The 23,100-nt window shown below is 37.1% G+C and overlaps 2 protein-coding genes across 3 annotated transcripts; one reads left to right on the top strand and one right to left on the bottom strand.

Annotated features, from left to right (window-relative positions):
• Positions 1–337: 337 nt before the first annotated feature.
• Positions 338–15,423, bottom strand: MKRN2 (makorin ring finger protein 2). Its single transcript, XM_026724267.2, has 8 exons — positions 14,959–15,423; positions 13,771–13,899; positions 12,433–12,620; positions 10,085–10,392; positions 8,668–8,882; positions 7,732–7,842; positions 1,617–1,761; positions 338–851 (listed from the first exon to the last, which is right to left on the bottom strand). The coding sequence occupies exons 1-8, from the start codon at positions 14,985–14,987 to the stop codon at positions 708–710; spliced, it is 1,269 nt and encodes a 422-aa protein (XP_026580052.1). The 5' UTR covers positions 14,988–15,423; the 3' UTR covers positions 338–707.
• Positions 15,198–22,898, top strand: MKRN2OS (MKRN2 opposite strand). Of its 2 annotated transcripts, XM_087923954.1 has the most exons (5): positions 15,198–16,044; positions 17,113–17,405; positions 17,709–17,758; positions 20,239–20,401; positions 22,373–22,898. In XM_087923954.1, exons 2-5 carry the CDS (start codon positions 17,188–17,190, stop codon positions 22,605–22,607), a joined length of 666 nt encoding a protein of 221 aa, XP_087780080.1. In that variant the 5' UTR covers positions 15,198–16,044; positions 17,113–17,187; the 3' UTR covers positions 22,608–22,898. The 2 variants fall into 2 exon arrangements, with proteins under 2 accessions (XP_087780080.1, XP_026580062.1); XM_026724277.2 differs by lacking the exon at positions 15,198–16,044 and having other exon boundaries at positions 17,043–17,405.
• The last annotated feature ends 202 nt before the right edge of the window (positions 22,899–23,100 follow it).

The raw sequence follows: 23,100 nt of genomic DNA on the forward strand, positions 1-23,100 counted from the left end.
GTACTTTCATTCTTAGATATCTCATTCCCACAAATAATCTTAAATGTGGCTACTTAAGTTGCATTAAAAAGGAAAAATGGGTACAACTTAAGCTAGGAGAACTGTAACATAGTGCGGCAAATGTTTAAATAACCATGCTGCTTATAAAATACATTAACAATGCTCATGCCCAATTTTTTTTTAAAAAAGATCACTTATATTAAAAAAAAAAAATGGCCATGTACAGTGTTACAAACCCTTGGAAGATAGCTTGTTTTTTTTGTTTTTTTTGCTAACAACCCTGAAAAGAGTCTGATAATTTTAAACCACACTGATATATTTGACATGGATAATTAGATGTATTTTTCCGTTCTTTTATTAAGATATTATAATATTAAAAGACAACCTCCAATTACTTGGATCTACCTCAAATCTTAATAGCAAGTTTTTTCAATAAAATGGGAGTAAATATTCGTTTAAACTAAAAAAAACATTGCTGCTTCCTTCTAATAGAAAAGTTCTTCTCTTCATGATTACATCTATCACTTTTATTCCAACCACTCATTTTATGATGTTTCAACACTTTTGCTCTACAGTGACGCTCATACTAGAATTTCACCAGGACCTCAGTCTCCATGGCACAATAATTCTAACATTGTGGTACAAAGTTACTGAAGAAACAGAAGGATCAATATGGAATATGGACACGGGAGAGATCTTGTGGTATTCTAGGGAGCAGCAGCAGATTCAGCATCTGTGCCCGAAAGATGCATAAAAAGCTCTCCAATCTCAGATACATCATCATTGGCAACTGGCAGCATCCTGTTTTCTCGGTCTTCAATAAAATCCCACAGACGAACAGAGTTGAGGAACTAAAACAGAAGGCATATGAGTTACTCGCACATATCTCTTACTAATATATTTAAAGCACTTTTGGGACTAAAACTACAGCTTTTTTTTTTTACACCCAGGGCAGCATCCCAACATCTCATTGTGGACTGGTAAAAGCATAGGGAGGCTGAGGAATGAGGATGCAGGGAAGTGTGCCGAAAGAATGGAGAGGGCTGGCACCAGAGTGACTTGCAACCTTCCCTGCCAGTTTCCCCACTGACTTTGCTTGTGAGAAACCAGCAGGGTAGCCTGTCAAGAGTGATGACACAACTGTCACAATTGTTAAGTGCAAGCTGGTTGCCAAACATCCAAATTGCAATCTTATGATTGGGAACTGATGTGACAACTGGAACTTTAAAGACTGGTAGTTAAGTACTATTCACTTTAGCATGGTCACAACTTTGAATGGTCACTGAACAAGTGGTGAGTGAGGACTACTGTATGTAATTTTCAAAGCTGTTGGAACTACAATTGATATAGACGAACAGCTCCATGTTATTCTTAAATGCACGTTTTAAAATTACTGAGGTTAATTGGGTTCTAAAATGGAAACAAACAAGTGGAATGTCAAAGTAGGAACTAGGTTTATTATATCTGTGTTTATTTATTATTTAACACAGATGAAGTGTCCCTCCTATCCCAAGTATTCAGGTGTTTTCAAAATAGCATGTGCTGTCTCAAATGAAAGGAGATGACTAGTGAGCCCAGCAGAGACAGGATAGAGAGTAAGTTATGTCTCTTCTTACCCGGACTGTCCCTTCAGAGCTGAGCTGCTTTCGTGGTTTCTCTGGCTCAGCTCGTCTTCCATCTGGGTAAGCATGGAGATACAAACATTTCCCCCCAAATGGGCAAGTCCCCTTTCCTTGTTCAAAATACTTGCAGGCTTTTCTCCTAGAATAAGAGGGTGAAGAATGCGTGTCAGGGTTACTCATGTGGAGATTGATGGCTCAATCTATTTTTAAAAACTCAAGGAGTTTAGTGGCTCTAAAAAGAAAAATAAAGCCAATTTACAGAGAAAAGATTAGTCCTAAAAGCAAGCCCAATGCATATTTTGGGACAATTTTGAAATGTGAATTGTGATGACAAAAGTATAAAGGAAAGCAACTCAGCATTTAAATTCTTTGGCTGTATTTATATGCTGGAATAAACACCGATGCCTTTCCTTTTCTCTTCTCTCTCAAATAATATTGACGATAACCCATGTTGAACAATCTGTAAATGTACAATATTATAAAACCACTTCTCTGACTGCCACTAACAAAATGAAACATACTCAGGTATTGTTCTTTCACTACTCTAGTCATTTTATTCTATTATTTTCAGCCAGTTTCTCCAATTTATAAACATAATTTTGAATGTTATTTATTGAGTAATATTAATTACCCATTATGTAATTAATGTTATTTTAAGTATGACAAACATTCTCTCCACTTAGTTAACCACAGAGTTAATAAAGATGTGGAAAAGTCACTAGGCCTATTTGTGGCACTTTCCTTGATTCCTCACACCAGGCACTTCTTGAATATGATTTCCAAGCCAGCATTTACTGTCATTGCTACTCACACCCTGTATGATTACATTCCTAGTCAAAATGTAATGGGTTACTTTGTTAAACTCTTTGCTGAAATTAAGGTATATTAATTCTAGAGCATTCCTATGTTCTGCTAAGGAAGCACACCAAAAATAATGAGAATAGATTGGTAAGATAAGTTATTAACAAATCCATATTAACCACTAATCCTCATGCCTCATTTTTGGGCATATTAAGAGATAGTCTAGTGTGGAAATTAAGACATCAGGCTAGAAACTCACAGGAGAGTGTGAGTTCTAATCCTGTCTTAGGCATTAAGACAACTGGGTGGCCTTGGGTTCTCTCAGTTCTAGGAAGTGATAATGGCAAACCACTTCTGAAAATGCTGCCAAGAAAACTTCATGGCCCTTGCCGATGCCTTTGTAGGAGTCAATACTGAGTTACACATACACACACCACCCACCATCACCACAGATTATCTACTCCAGAATCTTCCCAAGTATAAATGCCTGCCTGCCTGATTTTTCTCTTCCCCCATTTTTGAAGATAAGGACCAGTCATCTGGTATTTCATTCTCAAATATTTCTCAAAGAGCCATAGTGGCTCAGTAGTTAGAGTGCAGTTCTGTAGACTACTTCTGCTGGCTGCCTGCAATTTGGCAGTTGAAATCTCACCAGGCTGAAGGTTGACTCAGCCTTCCATCCTTCTGAAGTCAATAAAATGAGAATCCAGATTGTTGGGGGCAAAATGCTGATTCTGTAAACCGCTTAGAGAGGGTTGTAAAAAGCACTGTGAAGCGGTATATAAGTCAAAGTGCTATTGCTATTTATAGCACATGAAAATTTTTAACTGTACTTCTAATTAATCTGATGCTAAAGATTCACTTTCCAACACAGAACTAATGATTGACCTTTAACAGAATAAATTATATGTAACATGGGAGATCTAACAAGTAAGTCAAAGTCAAACACGTTAAACTTATCATTTGGCAAAGAAAATAGCAGAAGTGAAAGAAATTATATTCCCACTTAGGGTAGACTTTTAACCAAACCACTGAATATTTTCCAGTTACATCTTTGCAAAATATAAACTCACAGGGTTTCTTTTTATCTTGGTGCACTTAGGAATTTATTCCACAGGTTATCTGGAGACCATCATGGGTAAACTATCTAACAATCAGTTTTAATTTCTATGGAAATGTATATATTATAGACTTCAAACACAGACCAGAATATAAATTATGTAATATAAATCTAATATGTGTGTTCTGATCAACAGCTGCAGATTTCAGCTCTACATTTATTAAGAGCACAGCTCCTGATGTCACTGATAAGCAAAATGTTCCATAAATAGAAAGCAACATAATGTAAACAATGAAAGTTCAGCTTTTTTAGAGTCACGCACAAAACTTTTTAGAGACTAGCAGTGAAGGTCATAGAACTACAGATGCGTCATTTTGTTAAACATAATGTACATTTAACAATAGAATAGAATGACAGAGTTGGAAGGGACTTTGGAAGTCTTCTAGTCCAACCGCTCCTCAGGCAGGAAATCCTACACCATTTCAGACAAATGGTTGTCCATTCTCTTCTTAAAAGTTTCCCGTGTTTGAGCATTCATAACTTCTGGAGTACTATATTAGTACTATATGGTGTATGCTGATCACTGTTTTTTCAAATAAAACCAGTTTGTTAAAAAATTTTCATACCTCGACTTATAATTGCCTTGACCTACAATAAAAAAAACTGAACAAAATACCATATGTTTCTTAAACCTATTCACATTTTTCATTCTGAATTTGCTACTTGCAGAATATATTTGAAAACTTCAATAAATCAATGAAAGATGTTCTAGCAAAAGAATATGATTTGAAAACACAGTCTTTCATATATGCAAAAGAATACAGATTTGGGCTTCCGGTTTGCCAGGCTTCGGCGGCGGCAGGGATTCGTGACAGTGCGCGATCCCTGTTGCGCTAGCCGTCTTGGTGCCTCCGATCCTGATGGGTCTGGAGGATAAGGCTGCCCTGTAGAGGCAGCCGAAGATAGGGAGGATCTGGGAAGGGGTTAGGGGGTGTCGCAGACCCCCTCCTCACCCAGCTTAACCTCCTTTTCTCAAGGCGGTGGAGTGGCGGTCAGCAATGGCCGCCACAAAGAAGCTGGCAGCTGGAAAAGATTGTGCTGGAGGAAGAAGGAGAAAGAAGAATCAGAAGTGAAAGTGTTGGCTGAGCCGGGAAAATAACAAGCTTTAAAACCCTGGAACGGAATTGTTTGAATTGCCTGAAAGATACATTGTATCCCTAAGAAGAGAAAAGCGGCGGAGAAAGCTGTCATGGGAAAACTTTTTTTTATTCACTCTCCCACCCCATAGAAATAGCAGACGGAGACTTGGAAAATATATTTGGGCACCGAAGGTAATTCAACTTGAAAGTTATGAGATAAAGGATTTTTGGACTTTGGATTTAACAACTTCAGAAATTGGAAAACCCGTATTTGAGGTATAGATTTCTGAGCGTTTAAAGGGAAATTGCTGTTGTAAGTGGGGGGAGAGGAAAAAAATTTCTTTGGAGCAGAGCTTGAAAAAGGAGGAGACTGCCTAGAACTTTAAAGAAAGATATACTTTAATGGGAACTTTTTGATAAATCAGTAACCCCAGAAAGAGAAATAGAAGAAGGAAAATAAAAGTATTAAAAGAAATAGTTTATTTGGATCTTTTAGCGACTTTGGAATTTTTTGGAATTATTCTTGATTAAAAACACTTGGGTGGTTGTTTTTGAAGAAGTTTTTCTCTTCATGATGGCATTGCTTCTGGATGAACTAAAAATTCAATATCAAAAATATAAAAAAGAAGAGCAAGATGGAAAAGATACTTTGGGCACACTTTTTCAATTTCTAGAAATGGCGGTATGCACTTATGAAAAACTGACTACGCAGCAAGATGACTGGAATAAAGAAGAAGAAGAAGCCATCTTGGATGAACAATGGGTTTTCTTTGGGGAGGAGGAGGAAGAGGAAAAGAAAAAGGGGATTTTAAGGTTTGAGAAAACAATCCAAAAAGAGGAAAATGAGATGAAAGGTGGATACAAGGTTAGAAAACAACAGAAAGGGGGTAAGCAGAAGAAGAAAATGGAGGAGGAGAGACAATGGGGTAAAAAAGGCAAGGAGAAAAATAAACAAGAGAGAAAAGAGGGGATGAGAAGCCTTAATGGTGGGAAGCAAGACTTAAAGAAACAAAATCTATTTAGAGACAATGGGTAAATTTAATTGAAAAAGGGATTCTGGAAGGTACATAAGAGTGTGTTTTTGTATGTGTATTTAGAGTAAAATGTGTATTAATATATATGATTAGCTTTTTAATGGTATCTATGGTGGGTTATATGCTTTTATTTTGTAATTGTAGTGTACTTGTTTTTCTTATAAAATTTATTGTGTAATTTTAGAATGTACTAATCAGAATCCCAATATAATGTAAGTGTTATATTAAGCATTATTAAGCTAGGGGAAAGAGTCAAAGGCGTTACTCCAATCAATGTACAGGAGAAGTATATTTAAAGAGAAAAGATGGATGGATAACTGGAAAAGAACAGACATGGAATTAAGTATTATGAATTGTATTGAGATAAGATAAATAAAATAAAACTAAGAAAGATAAAAGAGGGAAGAAGCTATATAGAAAATTGAAAATGGTAATAAGATATGGAATGATATATAAAGTAAATATGATTTTTGAATTTGCGTCTGTGCGAAGAGTTTTAACCCGGGATCAAGCAGCTTTCAGAAAAGATGTTTTATGTTTTTTATGTTTTATGTCTTGTATGTTTGTGTATTGTTTCTTGAAAGGCAAAAAAATTTAATTAGTAAGAAATATAATCTGGATAATAGAATGAAAAGGAGAAATTGGGATAAGATATGAAGTTGAGCAGATAACGTAAATATATATATTACAATTTGGAAATATTTTGTATGTCCTACTGGTTTTTCCAGAAAGATCTTTTATGTTATTATGCCTTGATTGTCTGTGTGTTCTGCAAAGTCAATAAAATTTGGTTTTTTTAAAAAAAAAAGAATACAGATTTGGGTTCAGGAAAGAAAAAAGGGGATAGTGAATCATTAAGGGACAAGGAAAGTCCTGAGAAAGGACCTAATCTCTGCCTTGAATTTATTTGATATAAGATGGGACAGGGAGGAACTGTGGCAGACTTTCAAGATTCTCTTACTTCCCCTTCTAACAATAAAAAGTATTCCTGGAACCTCTGATGCTTATTTCTTGACCTCAGAAAGTTGACATCAGTCTTGTAAGCCTCACTACTGTCTGAGAGGCACTGGATCTCACCTTCCAGGTCTAGAATATGGTATCAGATCCCTGAGGTATCCAGCTTCTGCAAAACACCTGGCTGAGGCATTATTACAGCCTCAACAGCAGCAAGATATAGATAATACACCCATAAAACATTGTGATACAGCTAGAACAGCATTAAGGTTAAGGCTTATCTTAGTAGGAAGATTTTTTTTCTGGATGTCTACCAGAGAAGTCTGAAGAAACTCAAGATCCTTGACTTTCAAAACTCATGTGACTTGTTCATGGAAGGCTGACTAAACAGGATTTTCTACAGGTCAGAACAAGGTCACCTTTGTTCTTGGTCTGCTGAAAGAAGTGTCAGACAGTTGAATAGTCCTACTCATTGTGAGCAATCATACATTCTCAAATAATGATTTCATGCAAAGATTTGGAGATGCTTTTGAGGACCACTGTCTGGCAGATTTGCAAAGTAAAACATGGAAATTGCAAGTTTGTTTTTTGTATGTGGCTAATTTTTAGCTTCATACTGGAGATATGCACTAAATGAACTTGTCCTAGTTCAACAGTGTCAGAGAGACTTTGAGTCTGATAAAATGAAGGATAAATTAGTAAGAAGGTTAGTAACACTCCTTACTAGGACTGATGATGTTACGTAGTTTGGGTAATGAAATGTCTGAAGGAAAACTACTAAGCTCCAAAAGTACCAAGTACCCCTCAAAAATACAACCCCCTGCTCTTTTAGATTCTGGTGTGGTGGCGGATATCATAGAAAAGAATAGAGTATGTAGCAAGGATTACCCACACAGTGATTAGAGATGTACACGCTGATTGAAATAATTGACTGAAGCTGGTCCTATTTTGCAACACACAACTCTGCTTCAGTTGAAAATACATGGTCATACAGAATGTTCTTAGTCCTCTTTACAGGAAGTCCTTGTTTACTACCTATGTATTCAGCCACAGTTTTAAGCAGCACAGGACAGAACAAAAATATCTTACAAATGGTTTTAAATGCTTGTACGTATACTTACCCAACCCCCTGCTTAAATGCTTCAATTAGCTCATTCTTTTTTGTCTGATCTTCTACCCAGTACACACTGGGAATGACAAACTCGGATATCACACGGCATTCTGGACAGGACCTTGAGTAGCAAAAAAAAAAAGCTGGTATATTGCTTGTTGAAGAAGCTATTTTATCTAACTCAAAAACAGAAGAAGGTGGGGGACCCACACAACTCCAAAGGTTCTCTGCATTTATCATAATTTTGAAGACATCTACCAAGTAATTTTATTAAACCTAAGCATTCTATTTATTAAGAAAAGTCCATCCTATTTGTGTTTTTCAGGTCTAAGTTTTCATTCCTGCAGATTAACTTTGCATAATAAAAGTAAGCTTTAAAGCATTTGAAGAGCACGTACTTCATTTTCTGTAAAGTTCTAGATTCACCCCTTTGTGGCAGAAGTTGAACTTAAGAAATAACTAGCACCATCCAGCTCAAAATCTGCTGGATAACTCTTATCAGTTTCATATAAATAGTGAAATAAAATGAAGACAGACTAGAACTTAAGAGGGACATCATAAGTACCGCAACTAAAATTTGTTTGAAAAAATGAGTAAATTATGGCAAACAACACTAGTCAATTCAGGAAGATATTGTGCTTAATAGCATTAATAATGATGCAGAAATCAGCCAGAACCAAACATTAGTCTGTAACCTGATGCCCAAAGGAAGATAATCCATCAGAAATCAAAGTGCCAAAGCCCACTCTAAAGCCAGTTTGAAATTAATCATGATAATCTGCAACTGAGAAAACCACCGTCATATTTTGTCCAACTTATGTGTCTTGGTAAATACCCTTGTCAACTATCAGCTACTCTATCATCTATTTAAGCTGCAAAGACTGAACAGTTTGAAAGGAAACATGTAACAAACTACGTTTTGGAAGAGCAGGCTATGGGAACTTACTTGATGATGGGATTCTCAAACTGCTTGACCCCCCTCCACTGACGGATACAGGATAAGCAGTAGGTGTGATTGCAGTTAGAAAGGATGCCAAATCTTCTTTCGGATGCGGAGGGCTTGTCATAAACCACTTCCATGCAGATACTGCACACCTTGTCCTGGCTTGCTTGGAAGGCAAAAGCGTTCTCCATGTCATGTTCAAAGCTAGCCATGCACATCTAGACAGGGAAAGAGAAGGCAAAGACTGAGGAAAGGAGTGGTTACTCTACATTGAGAAAATAGCATGCTTTCAGTAAAACACAAGTGCATTAAAATCAATGAAGTTTACTCTGAAAGAAGTAGATGAAGGACTGCAATTGAGAAAGGTCTGCTTCTGCATACAACTGAAGGCTTGAAGTTTTAGCATCCCAATTTTATTGGTAAGAACCACTGCTAGTAACATTGGATTACATAATACCAAATAACTTTATTAAAAACTACCAGTCACTTAGTTCTTACTGAAAAATGGGACATAATCCACTACTATAAATAACACTGGCATTTGAAGTGTCAGACAGAAAAAAATATGATACAGATACAGGCACATATGACAATCTGGATTTTAAAGGGAACTGGATAAATATGGGATAACAGAATTGTACCTTTTATAAATTGTACCTTTTATAAATTATCAAGCTAAATAAATGAGCACATCTTTTTACATAATAAGCCACAAATCACAGCATGACATATGAACCAGGTCAGTGTAAATAGGGAAGCTCCACATGCAACCAATATAACAGATTAACAAAGTTTGGCACAATAAGTCATAAGCTGAACAGGAATGAATAATTTTTAACATTTGTAGGTGTTATCTTTAATGTAACATTGGTTAACAGAGAGCCTGAAATGAGAAATTCAAAAAGAAATAGGTTGATTGAAAAACTGATAAAAAGGGAAAGCAGAAAACTTGGAAAAATTTAATTACATATAGTCCTTGACTTCTGACCACAGTTGATCCCAGAATTATGGTTGTTTGTCATGCTGGACATTACCTGACTGTGCTTGATTTTATGACTTTTTTCACATTGGTCCTTAATCACTGCAGCCATTAAGCAAATGCAGTGGACGTTAAGTGAACTGTCTGGAACAGATGTTTTCTTTTTTGCCAGAAACCATCCCGCGAAAAAAGTCATTTTATCATGTTTTGTGCAAGAGTACATAACATCCATCAGGAATTGGCCACTAGCATAGCAAGAGCTAGTAAATCAGATGAGGACCAGTTCCACATTTTTACATACCCATATAATTGTTCAATCTTTGTCATTTTTATATTTTACATCCTATATTATTAAGTTGGCCTGATTATTTTTGTCAGTTAAATAATGATTTGATTTGAAAATAACAGAGCCAAGTTAGTTTTATTTCTGGTCATGTTTACCTTTTCATGTGCCTTCCTCTGTTCTGGATCAAAGGGATGGAGCACTTGCATTCCACAGATTTCACACACTTGCCCATGGAGGTAGAGGCACCGATCCCCAAACTGGCACATGCCGGCTGCTGCGTAGGGGCATAACTGTTCATCGTATGCATATGAGCTCCCAGGTTCAGCATCATCTTCAAGCCCGCTGCGGATAGCATCTAAATACGAATGGGGCTTTGCTTCTGGTATGTCAGCTGGAATACTGCAACATGCCAAGTCACTTACTGCCCCAGGCCTTGTCCTTTCTTCATTGGTTCCACACAAGTCTTGGAAGAAGAAGAAGAAGAAGAAAATATTTGATTGCATTCAAAACAGGCCACAATTCTCATGAAATCCCTATTCTAAAGCAAGGGGAATTAGCAAGTATTTCTAAGCTTAAGTTTTAATAGCAGTTGATGCGCTTCCATCAAACATGGGAAATCTGCTTTCAATTTCAAAGCATAGTAATTATAATAATCTTCAGCGACATACTATAAAACCACAAAGTTATGGCTATCAGTTGTCTACAAAACCATGCAGCAACAACATAATCTCTTAGTTTACAACAGTACATGAAAATCATTGCAAATTAACAAAATACCAGTAATGACAACCAGAGTTCACATAAAAGAACTTGTTTCAAGGACTTCAGAGGTGAGGCTTGAGCATATTTTGGCCACAACGTGAGTCTTCAAACACAGCACGTACTATTCTCCCTCCCTAAGTAGCAGCTATCCAATCAGGGGAGAAGAACATTGAGAAATGCAATTCAGTATCACTACTGGGATGGGAATTGGGGCTAAAGTTACTTTCTGACTTCACCCATCATGAATCAGGTCTGCCCTTATAACTACAGTTTAATGTAGGATCTATTTCCTGGTCAGTCTAGCAAGTAAGCGAACATTGGACCTGATGATTTTCTTTATATTTATCCCATAAAATCCTCTGACTATTATACATAAATTTAAAAAAACGATTGCAATACAAACCACAAAAAGCAAGTCTTAAAATATTTAAAAACAAAAGTCAGGATCTATAAAACCCTAGCAGCTTATTAAAAAAAAATTCAATTGATCCCAGGCAAGCTTCTTAAGACAGGGGTGTGAAACTGGATTTCTTTGAGGGCCGGATCAGCATTGTAATTCTTCTCCATGGGCTGGCAGGGGGGCAGGGGGAGAGACAGGACACCTCCTGCAGCAGCCTGCCAGCCAAAGTGGGGTGTGGGGAGGCCTGCCGGCGCCCTGTGCTTTGTTTTCGGCCTCTGTGGCACTCTGCTGGTCAAAAATGGGCCATGCAGATACCGCGCAAAGCTCCCTCATACCTCATTTTTTGCCTCCATGGCCTTCTGCAGCACTCTGACAGCCAAAAATGGGCCCCGTGAGATCCCTGCATGCCCATTTTTGGCCAGCAGAGGCATTGCGGGCTGGTCCTTTGATATTTCCAGGACGGCCTTGTGGGCCAGATTTAAGCACCCAGTGGGCCAAATCTGACCTGTGAGCCTTGAGTTTGAAACCCCTGTTCTAAGACAAGGCCATTCTATATCTGTGATGCCAACACCAAAAAGGTCTTCCTTTCATTTGCTAGAAATAATAATAAAAAATATATTCGCCTCAAGATTGAGGTAGGTATAAATGGTATGAGACATGAAGCTTTCTTACATAAAGGTTTCTTAACCAATATGATGAACTAGGCCTCCAATGGACGGAATGCTGAGAAATGCCATATATGTCCAAAGACCGGGTTCTACAGAGAGTTGGCAAAGAATGGTGATCAAATATTGAAAATACAAGTATATTTTCAGATGTCTGGTGAAGCAAATACTTTGGATGTATCTATTCTTGCTTGAACAACTGCACTTTGTATAACATACATGCCATTATTAGCAAATGAAATATAAGGGGAATGGATATAATGGTAATGACAGAGGAAATTATCAATCATCATATGCAACTCGTTAATTTTCATAGTACAATAGGTTGTTGTTTTTAAGAAAAAATAGGTCTATTTGCTTTAAAACAACTGAAAAGATAGGACATGAAGAACTAGTTAAGTCCAGATAGATGACCATGGCTGACTTCAAAAAGCTAAGCAGGATTAAGTTTGATGAGTACTTTGATGAGAGGGTTGCATACCATACCAGGGTTGCAGATTAGACTTAAAAGAAAACTCAGAAGCCAAAAACAAACAACTTCTCTATTGTTACCAACAAAACTATATGGGTATATCTGTAATGCAACCAGGAATAAAACCTGACTGAAAGATTTTACATTTTAAAGAACCAGTACAAAAAAGAAATTCCATTAAAAAAATGACCCACTCTTACTCACCTCTGTCCCTGAGCACTAAGGTTTTCTTTTCACGTTTTCCAGATTCGTGTACTTTACTTTTGGTAACAGTTGGGGTTTGCTCTGATGGAGAGTTAAATCTTTGGAATGGTGGTGCAGCAATGTAAAGTGGTCTAGAACCCACTGGGCCCCCGGATGCAGAGGACCCCAGAGGTTTAACGTGATCATATCTTAACAAATGAGAAACAACAATAATGTACAAATGCATTTATTTCAGAAAGCCCGCTGAACACAAAGATAAGACTCTGCTATTGTGAAGTTGGTTTGAAAGATAATGGTTTCTAATTATCTTTCTAATGGTTTGAAAGATAGCAATATTTGCACTATGGATTTGTTTCACAGAACTATTTATCTCAATGCAGGAACCTAAATTATTCTAATCCTAGAAGAAGGATGCCGAAGATAAAAGAAATAAGAATTAACAGGATTTTAGTTATTTAAGTGCCTGAGTGATTACGTTTATAATATAACTAAAACTATATATAAAATGTAAAAACTTACCCTGTGAAATTTAAAGTTCAATGTAACTTAACTGTAAAGCAATATATATAGTAGAATTCCAAATGATTAAGTAAAACCATTCATAGTAATGTTTAGTAGTCCGATATAGTTCAATATGGATTATTGTCATATATTCTAGTTTAACAATCTTAATTAAATCTGCTAAATTTAATGAAATAAATATAGCATATGCAGTATTATAACTTTAAGATGTGGATATATATATATATAGAGAGAAAGTAAGTCAGAATCTATTGATGGATCTGTGGGTATTTTACAATAGATCAGGATTTCTGACTTCTCAGTAGTTTAACATATAATTTATATCTGAACTGGCTTTTGGAGTTCAAGAAAAAAAGGAAAAAAAGAATTAAACTACAAAGTCAAGAGTCTTTCCTCCTTTTAACAGTTGGGGTCTGAACACTGCATTATCAGTGTACTTTGAGATTGCCAAATTTGTCACTTATTTGGGAGCAAGACCTGCTGAATTTCACTTGTTTTGGAGTAGATATGCATATGATTGGGATGCTAAACTTGCAAACTTGTAAAAAGCTATCTCGGTAAAAATGAAACCTATTTATGGACCATATCTCTGCAGTTTCTTTTAAATCATTTATCAAAATTTGAAAGCTCTTCTTTTAAAAGTTTTCCCAGATTTCTTCAGTTCCAATCATCTCACAGCAAACAGTGCTAGTAAGAAATTATGAGAAGTGCACTGGCATGAAGTACAAGAAGTACACAAACAATAAGCAGCTTCTTACATGTCTTTAGCATAATAAAATAACTGCAAGTTTTCTCTTGGAAATGAATAAAACATACTTGCAGCGAGTTCCATAGGCACACTGTCCTTTTTGATAGAATTTGCAGATAGTCGATCGTTTGCTCGTAGCCAAGTCATGGGAAAACAGGCACCTATTTCCTTCACGACATACTCCTTGTACAAAATACCTGCAATAATATAAAGTTAGTTATATACAGCAACTGATGTCAAAATACACAATTGTTATTTCAATATTTGTCAAGTCCATGAATAAATCTGCCAAGATTTTCTCCAGAAAGTTCATAAAAGCAGAATGCGAAACATCTGTATTTGAAATATACAAATATCCTAAAATAAGTAGATTCTAAACTCACGGCTCAAATAAGGTTACACTGATTTCTTTAGGAATATTGTTTTATTGGCACTTTTAAAAGAACTTACAAAATATATTTTAAGATTCTGAACCCATGTACTTTATATATCCTAAAAAGATTCCCATGATTATCAATAAGGAGAGACTTTGGGGCAAATCAGCAATCCACAGGATTAATGTTATATTTCCATCCTGTGTGAAACTTCAATCTTTCATGATAGGGAATTAAGAGAGCCGCCTGATATTGACTGGTAGAAAGGTTTAGGTGTTTTCTGGGTCAACTGCAGAAAGGCCTCGGTCCTAAGAAATACTAGGAGATACCTTTAGGAATCTTTTAGGGAACATCGGGTTTAGATCTTTTAAGGGGGAATCAGTAAGTCTCAATAAGCCTCCCTGTTTTGCAAAAAGCTCCCCTATGTGTAATGCGCATTTTCAAGGGATACAACACGCACAAACTGGGGGAAGTAAAAGAGGACCATTGGGGACCACGTGAAAAGGATGGGATGGCGAGTTAGCGGGAAAAACTCTGTGTAATGCGCATTTTCAAGGGCTACAACACACACACACACAAACACACAAAACTGGAGGGAAGTGAAAGGCGGCCACTAGGGCTCGGACGGCAAGTTAGAGAAACAAGGACAGGGAACCATCGGCTCTCCGGCTTTTCCCTTCCTCTGGCGGCTTCGTCGGAGATGGAGGAACCCGGCGAAGAGAGCGAGAAAGGAGCCCGGGAAGCATCTCGGTCCCGTCCTCCTCCTCCTCCTCCACCACCCCCCTTCCCCGTGGGTGGAGCGTCTTCAAGCGCCCGTCCGTTTTTCGGGGTGGGGAGCAAAGCAGAGAGCGCTTATCCCAAGCGGTAACCGCTCCGTCAGACCTGCAGGTTACGTCCTTCGTGCTGCTCATGTCTCCTTTGGCACCGCTCCTGCTTCGGTGTCTCCTCCCTGCGCGGCTCCTCGCATTTTGGTTCCGCTGTAGCGCCGGGGAGGGGGTGGTGGTGGAGAGGAAGGGAAAGCTGTTTGGGGAGCCCAACAAAGAGAGCCGGGCCTTTGCTACAGGAACTGGTTTCCGGCCGGAAATTATGAATGAAACGCCCTACCATAGAGTAGGAGAGAGGGAGGGGCAACCAGGCTTTCCTTTACACCGGAGAGGGTAGGCAGGAGGGCCGCTTATGATAAAGGCAATCTGCCGCCCTTTTCCAAACTGACAAATTATTGGAAAACCGCCTTTTAATTAAAAAAAAACTGTCAGTCGGGAAAGGGACGGCCAGCCTCCTGCTTTTTGGCTACCATAGACTCCCCGGATATACACTATATTCAAGAGCAGGGCATAGAGATCCGGAAAGCGGGACCGCGGCTGCCTGGGGGAAGCGAGATTACCGGCTAGAGTGCTCCTTCCCCAGTTTAAAGTGATAGGGTTTCGGGACCCGCTACTTTTGAGATATCTGTATGGTTCATGTTTCCTATCTGGCAGGGAATGGGGAGAAATTCCCAACAAGCAACAGGAGAGGGTCCTCTCGTATTTGAGGCGCCAAATAGATATGCAGCCTGCTGGGCCAATCTAGATTTATTGCAATAAAATGTTTTTTAAGCTGCAGCAAAAAAAAAAAAAAGATGGTGTGACACTGGGGCATTAAAGGATTCATCTTGACATACCTTGAAGGGTCGAGCTATATCGATGTATCAGAACTCAACTTATAAAATGTATTTTAAATGAATAAGTCCGTCTTGGTACCTGTAGGTATACACACAGACACACATGAGTATCCTAAAACTTCAGTGTATGTGGGATAACAATGATTCTGGCGCTGATAAAATAATCACATTTTAAATCAATTTACAGTATATATAACCCAAACTCTTCATGCTGGATTCTCTTTTTGAAGTTACCTTGTAAAATGTATAGATTAAAAGGCAGAGCATAGAGATCAGGAAAGTGTTACAGCAGTCTCATGACTGTAAAGGTAAGGACAGACAATAGTTTATATTGCACAATACAGTATAATGTAAAGCAGATAAGCAGTTAAATAAACCTGATCTTGTAAGAATAGCAACTCGTTATATCAAGTAATAATTGGAAAAATCAGCATTTCTTCCAAATTGGATGCAAATATTCTCCATCTTATGTCATTTGTAAGCATTTATAATAATTTGTGCATTATTTTGTGGAGACATATAACCTGTGCAGTATGCAGGTAGTAGTTTATTATTGCTGTCATAACAGTACTAGCTAACTAGAACCAAGGACACAACTTTTTTGGAAACTTTGTGGTATTGGGTCCTTGTACTCTGATATATGGCAGCTTATGAGAAGTATGCAGCTGTCTCAGTTTTGGAAAGCTTATTTTTTATTTGGTCTTTCATGTCTGTGTTCTTATTGGACAACATTGTGAGTTGTTTGCAATACTTCATTTATTAGTCAGAATAAATTTGTATTATTCAAAGTAATAGAATATTACTAAAAAGAGATAGTGTTCCCTATAACTGCATGATAAGCCCACATTAAATTTAGGCTGCTGATTTTTTTTCCTGCCAAGGACAAACTAATCCTGATAATTTGGTACTGCAGTTCCTGAAAATCTCAGACAATACAGCTAACAAGAATAGTAGGGTTGTATTTGAAAAGTTTTGCTTTATGACCAAATAAACTAGAAAACTAGAAAAAAAAGTTTAAACACTTTTGCCTGTAGTGCAAAAGTCAGAAGATCTTTGTCAGGAAGAGATGATGGTAATTCTAAATTTGTTTATTCCTCATTTTAATCAAGGGAAAGAAATCTACAAAGAGGTAACTGCTTACCATTAATTAACAGACAATAACAGACAAATGGGATGGTTTCTATTTATCAAAAATAAAGTCAGCACACAAGTACCAGATACAATTAATACAAAAAGGGAACACTATCTCTTTAAAAGAATGTCCAGGAAAAGCTGTCCCTCCCATATCTTGTATCTCATTTGCTAATTCAGTTCACAGTAGAGGAAGAATTGGTACTGAGACCTGTCATTCTCAACTAATCTCTTCCTTCTTTCAGTGTCCAATTCTACTGGCTTCTGTTTATTAAATACAAGTTGGAAAGCAGGTTCATTTACCTAAGGAAGGACTGATCATGCAACCTTTGGACTCGGAGAGAGCCTTAATTAAAATCACCCACTGTGACAAAGACATTTTTGGCTGCTTAGTTCCCAAGAACTGTCCATTGTGTGGGCAAAGATTGATTTATGGAAGCCTGGAAGAAGCACCTGTTAGTATTCCAAGCCCATTTGTTAATGGACACCGAGAAAGATGTTCTTTTTTACTGAAGCCCACTATAGGAACATTTCTAAGGTATGGGTCTTCCTTGTTATTCTATGGTTAGAAACAAGGTACATAGAAGCTGCCTTTTATCATTACCGGAATATAAGGCAAGCACCAATTTAGAAAAGGATTTCTACACATCTGATTACTAGAGAGCATTTTACTCAGAGGTTTTTAGACGTAATTACTCTTGCCAAGCAAATAACTTTTGTACTGCTAATTGTATTTGAGTAGTATTATATTATGTCCAGCCTATTTTTCAAAAACTCTTCAAATAAGTGAAAAAAATCTCTAATATCTTTTTCCAAAGTGAAACCTTACATGTCTTTTCAGAGATTATGATGGAGATTCTGACCTTCATGTTGGAATAACTAATACCAATGGTAAGAAAACATATAATTAACCTTCTAATATGAAGTCTTCATGCATTGTCAGTATATACTGTACAAGATGGACATTTTGTGTTTTCTATCCTGCAAAGTAGTTTGGTTACATGCAGTGCTGATAGCAATATGAAATGAAGCAGTGTCACCTAGAGTGGGGCCTAGATAAGATGCCTTTTCTGTCATAGCTCCTGCCTTTTGGAACACCCAGAGATTTGAGGGCTCCAACCCTGCTGGCCTTCTAGAAAGCCATAAAGACCTGGATCCCTCCTCTCTGTTACAGGCACTTTACGTAACCAGGATGTCTAGTGAAGTTCAGCATATATCTGTTTCTTATGCAAGTACATGTAATAGTTTATGATTCTGTATTGTGGAGAAAATCTAGGTGGTTCCTGAATTGCCACCAACTTCATGATACATACATCCCAAAGTTGCTTTTTCAGGGCAACTGGACTTTTCTTGTTTCTTCTTTTGAAGATGTTTCACTTGTCATCCAAGAATAGCAATAGCATTTGGACTTATATACTGTTTCATAGTGCTTTACAGCCCTTTCTAAACGGTTTACAGAGTCAGCATATTGCCCCCAACAATTTGGGTCCTCATTTTACCCACCTCGGAAGGATGGAAGGCTGAGTCCACCTTGAGCCTGGTGAGATTCGATCTGCCAAATTGCAGATAGCTGCCTGTCAGCAGAGTAGCTTGCGGTACAGCACTCTAACCACTGCACCACCGAATTTTCTTCAGCTCTGAATGGAAAGATTTATATTCCTTGCAAAAAGCTGGTCATTTACATCCTTTTAGAGGGTAGTAAACTTGGAGATTTATGCACTTGGAGGTTTATCTGGATCCTCAGGGTCACCTGAGTAGTGCTAATGGTTCCTGTAGTCTGCAATTTTTCTGGAAATCCGTTCACACTCCCACACCATTCAAAGTGTGCTCAGTCCAAATTGCATGTAGCTTCTACTATTTCATTCTGTTCCATTGGAAGCAGCTTTACAACTCAAAATGCCTTCCCTTCAGTTCAAACACAAGTCTGTTGGCCAAGATATCTCCGTGCAAGTAGTTTTGCTCATTTATCCCACAAACCATTTCCAGTTAGAAGAGCCCATGTAGCTTGCTGCTTATCAGCCAGTAATTTAATAAGTTTTTTTAAAAAGCAGTTTGATTCTAGGAATGACATTGTTTGTGGATATGCAAGCAGTGATGAGAATCAGAACTGAAGCAGCTGTAATTGTCCAGCCCTCTTTTCAAAGTGTCCAGTAATCTACTGCGCTGAGAAAAACGTGGAGAGGCAACATATCTTGGGGCTGGATATATACTTAGAGAGAACTAGGAAGCACTTAATAGGATCACCCTTTTGTGCCTTGTACTCAGTAAATTAATGAGCCTTTGGGAAAGACAAAGACTGAGATCATTTTGGAAGCACTATATTTTTGAAATTATTAATTTCAAATATTTGCTAACTCTCACATTTGTGCAGTAATTCAGTTTGGAGTGCATGTGAGGGCTAGGATGCTTTTGGTCAAGGAACAGTTGGATGCTTGCACACTTGTACTGACAACATGTGAATTAAGGTGCCCCCTCCCCCACTTCTCTGCCCCCTCCCCCCATTCTTCAAGCCACTGGTTTCTTTCTATACATAGGATGCAGAACCATTGGCTGCTTCTTGAAGTGTTAATCCTACTATTTCAGCTTTTTTTTTCTCACTCTTTATTCAAATCATCAGCATCTTCTCTAGCAAATATTCGTGGGTTCTTCTGTTTCTCACTTTTCAAACTGTTTTGCTTCCCTTCTCTCATCTTTTTTCTTTACCTCAAATCTAAATCAAACAGTTCCAATTAAAGTTTCTCACTGGCCATAGGGCTTCTGTACAAATAATAGACTTTGCCTACTCACTAAAATTTCACCCCTCCTTTCATTTGCTGGAATTTATGTTGAATAGTATGACTAAATCTTTCATAGTTGTCTTGCATATTTGGCATCAACATATGGAATAAAAGTGAATGTTGTGCACGTAAGGGTGCAGCTTGTAGAAGGAGAGTCTTGCAGGACAAGCCTAAAAGATTTAATTATATCATTCAAAATGGGAAGATGGATAAAAGATGGCAAACTCTGAAAGATTATGTTTTGTTTACAAAGTAAATTTAGTATTCAAATATTCTATTTCTATTAGAATAATCATTCTATTGTTCAAAATGATACATTTTAATGTTTTTGAGATACCAAAAGCTTAGACAGTAAATGCCTAGGGCCCTAGACAATTGGATAGTCAGAAAACCACATTTGGTAAATAATCTTTGTTTCACAATTCCACATTATTCTTATAACCAGGATTTTCAAATAGCTTCTGTACATGTCTGTAAAGGAAATGAAAATATCACAAGAGATAGTTACTAATATGTGGTAATCAGTCTTTCCATATTACCATAGTATACATAGCAGTTTTACCCTTCTGATTGCATCTATTATTGTGTTTGTAGGTTTGGTGTATAATTACAATGAAACTGGTATTACCATTGCTGAATATGGCTGGGAACAATGTGTCAGCATTCCACTAGTGAAGCCTGATATGTATGGCCTCCTTAACCAATGGGATACCTATCTAGAACAATTTTCAGCAACAGATATTTGGCTTCCACACAGGTACAGAATTCAAAATGGTATTGGGGACTTCCTCCAAAACTAACATGCTAAATTTTTGCACTTTGCTTAGACTGAGTTACAGATGAGTCTCATGCAATCATTTGGAGACAATAAAACTCTCCAGAACCTTTGTCTTCATCAGCCTGTTCTAAAAAATAGAGGTAGTCCTGGGTTAATGACTGCATTGTTTGGCAACTGTTTGAACTTATGATAGCACTGAAAAAAGTGCTAATTTATATGGTGGTGGTATCCCATGGTCATGTGGCTGCCATTTGCAATTTTCTCAGCTGGCTTCTGACAAGCAAAGTCAGTGGAGAAGCCAGCAGTAAATAGTAAGTTGCAACTTACATTGACATTGTACTTAATGATGTGAGCAGTTCACTTAATCACTGCAGCAGAACTGACCCTGTACACCAGGAAGGATCACGTGATCTTTCACTCAATGACTGCATCATTTAGTGATGGAGTTCCCAGTCCCTATTGCAGTTGTTAAGTAAGGACTATCTCTGTAATTTACTTAACAAGAGTTCTAAATGAATAGATTGCAATTGAACCAGCTGTGATAAAGTTTGGAAGAATTATTGATTCTACAACAGAAAGCAGTTCCAGTGTTCCATAATATTTCTATATGTTAGATGAATAGGCTTCAATTATCATTAGGTCAAATACGGTAACCACCTCAGGTGGTATCATAAGTGCTAGATGTTTGTTTTCTGAGATTTCTTCATTCTTCCAGAAGAAAGGATTGGGATGGGAAAAGAAAATTAGTTTCAGACGCAAACTGGGAAGATTTTTTCAAAATACATTTTTGAAACATTGGGATACAGATAGTACTCAACCTACAACCATTTATTTTGTGACCATTTAAAGTTATAAAGCCTCTGAAAAAAGCAATTTATGACCGTTTTTCACACTTACAACTGTTGCAGCATCCCCATGGTCACATGATCAAAATTTGGGCGCTTGGCAACCAACATGTATTGATGATGGCTGTAGTGTCCCTGGCTCACGTGATCATTTTTTACAACCTTCTGACAAGCAAAGTCAATGAGGAAGCAAGATTCAACCATGTTACTAACTTAGCAACTGCAGTGCAAATGTGGCAAGAAAGGTGGTAAAGATCATCATAAAGATCATTCCTCTCCTTCAGATGATAGCAAGATATTCAATTAGTTTTTCCACACAAGCTACTTTTATGGAATGAAACTTTCATACAAAATTCTGCAGCTGACGAGCTCAAAGTTATTCAGATTTCAATAAATTTAATTTATTGGAATCAATAATTTTGAGCTCCCTTGTCAATTGCAGAATTTTGTGTTAATTTTCACTCCATAAAAGTAGCCTGAGTGAAAAATAAATTGAGTATCTTGCTATCTGAAGGAGAGGAACTATATGACCACCTCATGAGAATAAGTTAGGTGGCTACCATGTGTGTTGAAAAATATTTTTTGATCTGCAGAAAATTATAAACAGATTTGCTTTTTTATCACAATAGGGGCATTGAGTTTTCATGATAAGTGCAGGGCTTTCCTAAAATCAGCTAAGCAATCTACATTTTGTCAGCCTTCCATACAAGAAGCTACTAAACTCGCATTTTCCAATAATGCTCGAAGAATACACTGGACTAATAATTTACTGCAATATCCTTATATGGCAATATTCTTTGCCATACCTTTTCTTATTTGTAAATCTATTCTATTTATAAGTCTGCCACTGTTTATTTTTATTCCAGCTGAGCATGATACAAATTCGCAACTAAAAACCAGTGCCTGGCTTGTTCTTTTCCTCTCCCTTATCTAGACTGACTAACAGTGTTTTGGCTAAAGAGCAGGAAAATTATGTTAAATAAGTTAAGATTCTCATTAAGACAACGTGTTATAAATATACCAGAAGTTAATAAAATATACAGTAGTTATGCCGAAGCTTTGTTATTGTTGCTTTGAGACTCATTTCTCTCTATCTATTTAACAGGTATGAAGAATGTTTCCATAATTGTTATACGTATGCACTAACATTTATTAATTGTGTGCTGAGTGCCCAAAAGCAGCAGCAAATGAATAAAAATGAATTTACAGAGAAATTTGTAATTCCACAAACAAGAAAAGCTTCCAAATATATCACCATCTACAAGGAAATATGCAAGAACGGTTTTTATGTTGTTGACCATCCTGCTCAAAAAGGCAGTACTTCTACCAATGCCATTTGACTTTAGGCCGAAACACTTACTGTAAGTAAAATTAAAATATTTGAGTTAAGACATAAGGTGTTCTTATCTTGTTGTAAGGAAAGTGGAAAACATTATCATCATACTTAATTGGACAGAAATCCAAGAAAAATCAGAACTATTTCCTATTATCCATGAAACTGCAGAAACTGAATCATAATGTAATCTTTCTAATAAACATCTTTATTTAGCATTATTTTAATTTAAAGACATTGATATGAAGCCTAAGAGTCTACGAATAGAAAAAAAAATCCAAGGCTGTGATCAAGAAACTTCCTTTTTGTTGGAAGTCAAAGACAATTTTTAATAATTCTTTCTCTACTCCAGATGGCACTAGAGCAAAGACAATGACTTTTCTTTCTGTGGGTGTATTCATGAATAGAAGTTAAGGGAAATTCCTACCAACCAACAAAATTAAATTCAGCATTCATAGAATCATAGGGTGGGAAGGGACATATAACTATCAACCACATCA

This window comes from Pseudonaja textilis, chromosome 2 (assembly GCF_049901715.1).
Source record: "Pseudonaja textilis isolate UNSWEBS1 chromosome 2, rPseTex1.2, whole genome shotgun sequence".
Taxonomy (NCBI): Eukaryota; Metazoa; Chordata; class Lepidosauria; order Squamata; family Elapidae; genus Pseudonaja; species Pseudonaja textilis.

What these genes read in the sequence shown, in the direction of transcription:
- MKRN2 (XM_026724267.2), bottom strand. Translation starts at nt 14,987, where the DNA reads ATGAGCAGCACGAAGGACGTAACCTGCAG. An exon ending in ACGAAGGACGTAACCTGCAG is followed by an intron (nt 13,900 to 14,958) that starts GTCTGACGGAGC and finishes ATATTATTGCAG; the next exon opens with GTATTTTGTACAAGGAGTAT. An exon ending in GCTCTGAAGGGACAGTCCGG is followed by an intron (nt 852 to 1,616) that starts GTAAGAAGAGAC and finishes CTTCTGTTTTAG; the next exon opens with TTCCTCAACTCTGTTCGTCT.
- MKRN2OS (XM_087923954.1), top strand. Translation starts at nt 17,188, where the DNA reads ATGCAACCTTTGGACTCGGAGAGAGCCTTAATTAAAATCACCCACTGT. An exon ending in ACTATAGGAACATTTCTAAG is followed by an intron (nt 17,406 to 17,708) that starts GTATGGGTCTTC and finishes ATGTCTTTTCAG; the next exon opens with AGATTATGATGGAGATTCTG. An exon ending in GATATTTGGCTTCCACACAG is followed by an intron (nt 20,402 to 22,372) that starts GTACAGAATTCA and finishes TCTATTTAACAG; the next exon opens with GTATGAAGAATGTTTCCATA.